We start from the raw sequence: 4274 nt of genomic DNA, 5'->3' as shown, positions 1-4274 counted from the left end.
TAGGTTCTTCCAGATTCCCATTTTCCAGGCTAAGGTGTAGCCTGTGGGTTAACGAGCTCTGCTACAGATCCAAGCAGTCCACAGAAACCTTTCTGGATTACCTCAGGACCACATCCAGCCTTAGATCCACACCTTACATACTATGCCATACTGCCTCATGGCTCTGTGCCCCTGGGAATAAGAATTTTCAAAATGTACAAGTAATAGCTATATAGGCAATCAGCCCAGCACAGGAAGGGGACTTGCAGTGACAAGGTCAAGGCAAAGACCAAAAACCCATGCAATCCACAGAAGCTAGAATGAATCAGGAAAGGCCAGAATTTACCCAGGTGGGGAGTGAAAGGGGTAACTAGAACAAAATGGACTGAGGGCAAGAAGCCTCACCTACTTCTGGGCTGGAAAGGGAGCCAGGTGATTAATACAAATGCAGAGCTGCTGGTAAGGATGGAAATCTCCACTGGTCCCTGGCCCCTTTCACCTCCACTCATCCCCAGGACAGTTGTTAATCATTACCCAAGTTCTGGCTGTTCCCTTCACCCCCTGTGGAGTCTAACAAACCCAGGTTGTGCTCTTTGAAAGGTGTTCTAGGATAAGGAATGGTACCCCTAAGGCTGCTGTCTGACCCTTACAAAAGAAAAACACGTGCACATACACTGGCTTGGGGAGGACTGTGTATTTTGAAGTTAAGAGGGTTCCTGGGAGGGCTTGCTGAAGAGCTCCTTCTCCAAGGAGAAACAAAACCCACCTTACCACAGGATTCTGACAGGGCAAGTCCCCGACAGGACAGCCAGCTGCTACAAATTAGGGTTATCCAGGGTTTGTGAGGTTCCCACAAAAGGCAGGGGTCAAACCAAGTCAAATGGTTTGAAAACTACTATGTGCAAGACATTCTGAGGGCATCTTGAACTCTGTCTCCTTGACATGGGCAAAGCTAAATCCAGAACATACACATGAAGGACCTTTCAGTTGGTGGAAGAAAGTCCTAGGCAGTGATTGGACCCTTAGCTGCAAGAATGACACATTCTTAGCAAGCCTGGGAGCCCCAGGGATTCCACAGGCATATCCCAGCATCAGTAAGACAGGTGTGAACCGCTGCTTCCGAATTTACCCAGTCCAGGAAGAAAACTCAAGAAGAACTTTTAAAATGTTTTTCTTCTTCTATACTCAACATACTAATAACTTGGCTAAGCCTGGGCAGCTGGTGGCAGTAAGGTACCTTCTTGGCCTCCAGCCCTGCAGACCAGCTGCAGGGGCCCCTGGGCCATTTCTCATTAACACCCAAAGGTTACCGGCTAAGAGACAGTGGTTTCAAGGTCCTTGTTCCACCCAACCCCACCAGAGGCCACATGTTGGAAAAGTCCCATCCTGACCACACTTTCTTAGAGAACCTGATGTCTCTGGGGGGCCCTAAAATTTCCTTGGTTGCTCCCAGGGGTGGGTGATGCTGTTGATGTGAAGGCCACTGATGGCGTTGAGGAAGAAGAGAAAGGAGGCAGTGAACTCGCACCAGAACATCAGGGTGAAGCCGATGAGCGTGATCTGGTTCCTGAGGAGGATCACAAAACTCAGCAGACCCCCGCAGGAGAGGACGAAAGAGACCAGGAGGAGGATGGAGCCCATGGCCCACTTGCGCCTTGAGTGGATATCCTCACACACCTGGGACACTATAAGGAGCTCCAGGCCAAAAATGGCAGCCACCACGGCCAAGGCACCCACGCTACGGGCCAGGCCCATGCCCACAGCCAGCCCGGGCACATGGGCCTGCCCCAGGTCTCTGAGGCAGTGCAGCTCACTCTGGTTGTCGGTGGTGCAGTAGTGCCACAGCCCGAAGAGGCGGTCCCCAGCCAGGAGCCAGTGCCCATCGCAGATGGAGACAGAGGAGAGGACCACAGCCAGGGCAGCACACGTGATGATGAGGGTCCGAATGAAGGACTCAAAGAAGGACCGGCGGGGCCTTCTTTGGCCCAATGGCCTCTGGGCCTAGAAGACACCACAGGAAGCACCTTGTCAGTGAGGGTGCCCCAGCCCCTCCAGGGAAGACTCTGAACAGGGCTTCTAGCTCCCCATGGCCACAGTTCCTGCTCTGGTGAAGCCTGGGATGCCCCCCCTTGACTCATGGCTTCCCCAGTGCAGCCTGACTGTCTCTGGGGAACCCTTTCCCATTCCACCTGTCCCCTGTCCTCTATCCTAGACCTAGAAGACTTTACAGTCCAGGATTCACCAGACACAAAGAGTCCCCTGCCCTTTCTTCCTTTCATGAGCTTTATGCTGGGAGAGAAATCCAAATGGACCAGCAAATCCTGGCAGGTTCTGAATTCAGAAAACCTGGCCTGCCAGGCTCCTGCCACCCTCAACATGCAGCCAGCCTAGGTTTCTTTGCAGTAAAACAAGAATCCTGCCTGGCAGGGCTGAGAGGTTGTACCAGGCACCCAGGACATTAGCATATCAATACCTCTCCAGGACACACAGAGTCTGTTCTGCCCCCCACCCACCTGATCCTACACACCCCCTTTCAGTCCAAGACTCCATGTTACTTCCCTTTGTCCTTAAAGTGATAAGTGCTGTTTGCATCTTGCCCTTCAGACTTGCCCAGCCTGCACCCCACCCACAGCTAGCCAACCAAACTGCTCTGGCAGCTTCTAGGTATGGAGAACTCAGTCTGGCTCTCCTCAGCCTCTGGTGCAGCACAGAAAGGAGCCCCCTCCACCACCACCCCGACCTTAGTCTCCTGACCAGGCTAGGTGTCCAGTGAGGTTTCTCTTATCTCCCAGTCCTGGGACACCTCCTGGGCACCGCTCCTACCCCCTGACCCAGAAAGCAAAAGAAACACTTTAAAGAGTAAAACTCTTCACACAGCCTACAAGCCTGTGCTATCCCTGCCATGGCCCCCTCCGACTTCAGCTCCCAGCAGACTCCCCCTGGCCAGGCCAAGGCATAGCAGCCCTCTTCCCATGCCCAGAACTTTCTTCCCTTATTCTGCAGAAACCTGTGCCCCTCCAGGACGACTCATCTTCTCCATTCTGCACATCCTAGCTTAAAGTCCCCTCTGTAGCAAGGTCTTTTCTATCCCCCAAAGCAAGTCCCCTCCTCGTCTTCTGCATCAGGCACTCTGTTTCCATCACCACTCTGACCACAGCCTGCAGTTACATCATGTTATTGTCTGTCTCCCTCAGACACTATGTCCTCTGGGAGGGCAGGGCTCCCCATATTCAGCCACTAATGTGTCCCCAGTACCTGGGCATTCAGTGGGTTCTTAAGGAAGAGCTATGGGATAAAATAAGGGGTCAAGTTCACAACCACTGTCACTTTTACCTGAAGCTCCTGCAGGAGTGTCCAGCCTTTTTTCCCCCCCTCTGCTGCAGGCCACACAGTAGATACATAAACAGTAATGTTTGATGTGTACTTTTTAAAGGTCCAACACCACAGATAAGCAAAAAAAGTCCTCACAAAAATCAGCATATGGCCTGTGGACCACAGGTTGGACACCCTTGCGTTAAACCATGTCTCCTGCCTAGGCAGAAATTAAATTATCTTCGTTACAGTATGTATAGAAGCAGCCAGTGTGTACAGAAGCACCTGGCTGTTTGGGAGGTAAGCAGAAAGCAGAATGGTCACAGCTAAGAAACCAGTGAATAAAGAAATGAGGATGGGGGAGTGGAGGGAGGAAAGGCAGGGGGCATGGGTGGTCCTCAAGCCCTGTGCCAATGAAGTCTTCCAGAGGCAAGTCTGGGCTACACTGCTCCCTGAAGGACATAAAGCAAAGCCTTGTTCCTGAGAGACTTTTGTGGCCAGAGCCCTGCAAGCCTGTCTGCAAACATGCCCCAGATGCAGAAGCTACTGCTAATTTCAACCCCTAGGTAACAGGAATAAGAATGTGGTTTGCAGTGGGCACATTGGCTGATGCCTGTAATCCCAGCACTCTGGGAGGCCGAAGCAGGCGGATTGCCTGGGCTCAGGAGTTTGAGACCAGTCTAAGCTAGAGCAAGACCCCGTCTCTGTAAAAAAATAACTGGGGGTGGTGCCTGTGGCTCAAAGGAGTAGGGTGCTGGCCCCATATGCTGGAGGTGGCGTGTTCAAACCCAGCCCTGGCCAAAAACTGCAAATAAATAAATAAATAAATAACCGGGCGCCGTGGCAGGCACCTGCAGTCACAACAACTCAGGAGGCTGAAGCAAGAGAATCGCTTGAGTCCAAGAGTCTGAGGTTGCTGGAGCTATGATGCCACAGCACTCTACCTAGGATGACAAAGTTAAGACTGTCTTTAAAAAAAAAAA

At 52.0% G+C, this 4274-nt stretch overlaps 1 protein-coding gene across 1 annotated transcript in view; it reads right to left on the bottom strand.

Moving 5' to 3' along the window:
• Positions 1-658: 658 nt before the first annotated feature.
• TMEM37 (transmembrane protein 37) overlaps positions 659-4274 on the bottom strand; it is a 6735-nt gene continuing 3119 nt past the window's right edge. Inside the window, exon 2 of the mRNA XM_012806883.2 lies at positions 659-1980. Coding sequence (XP_012662337.2) covers positions 1408-1980 — 573 coding nt within the window. The 3' untranslated portion in view covers positions 659-1407. The remainder of the gene's footprint in view (positions 1981-4274) is intronic.

This window comes from Otolemur garnettii, unplaced genomic scaffold, assembly GCF_000181295.1.
Source record: "Otolemur garnettii isolate 467f Iridium unplaced genomic scaffold, OtoGar3 scaffold00059, whole genome shotgun sequence".
In the NCBI taxonomy this organism is placed as follows: Eukaryota; Metazoa; Chordata; class Mammalia; order Primates; family Galagidae; genus Otolemur; species Otolemur garnettii.
Note: the sequence above shows the minus strand (reverse complement) of the source record. Positions and strands in the feature narration are given on the sequence as shown.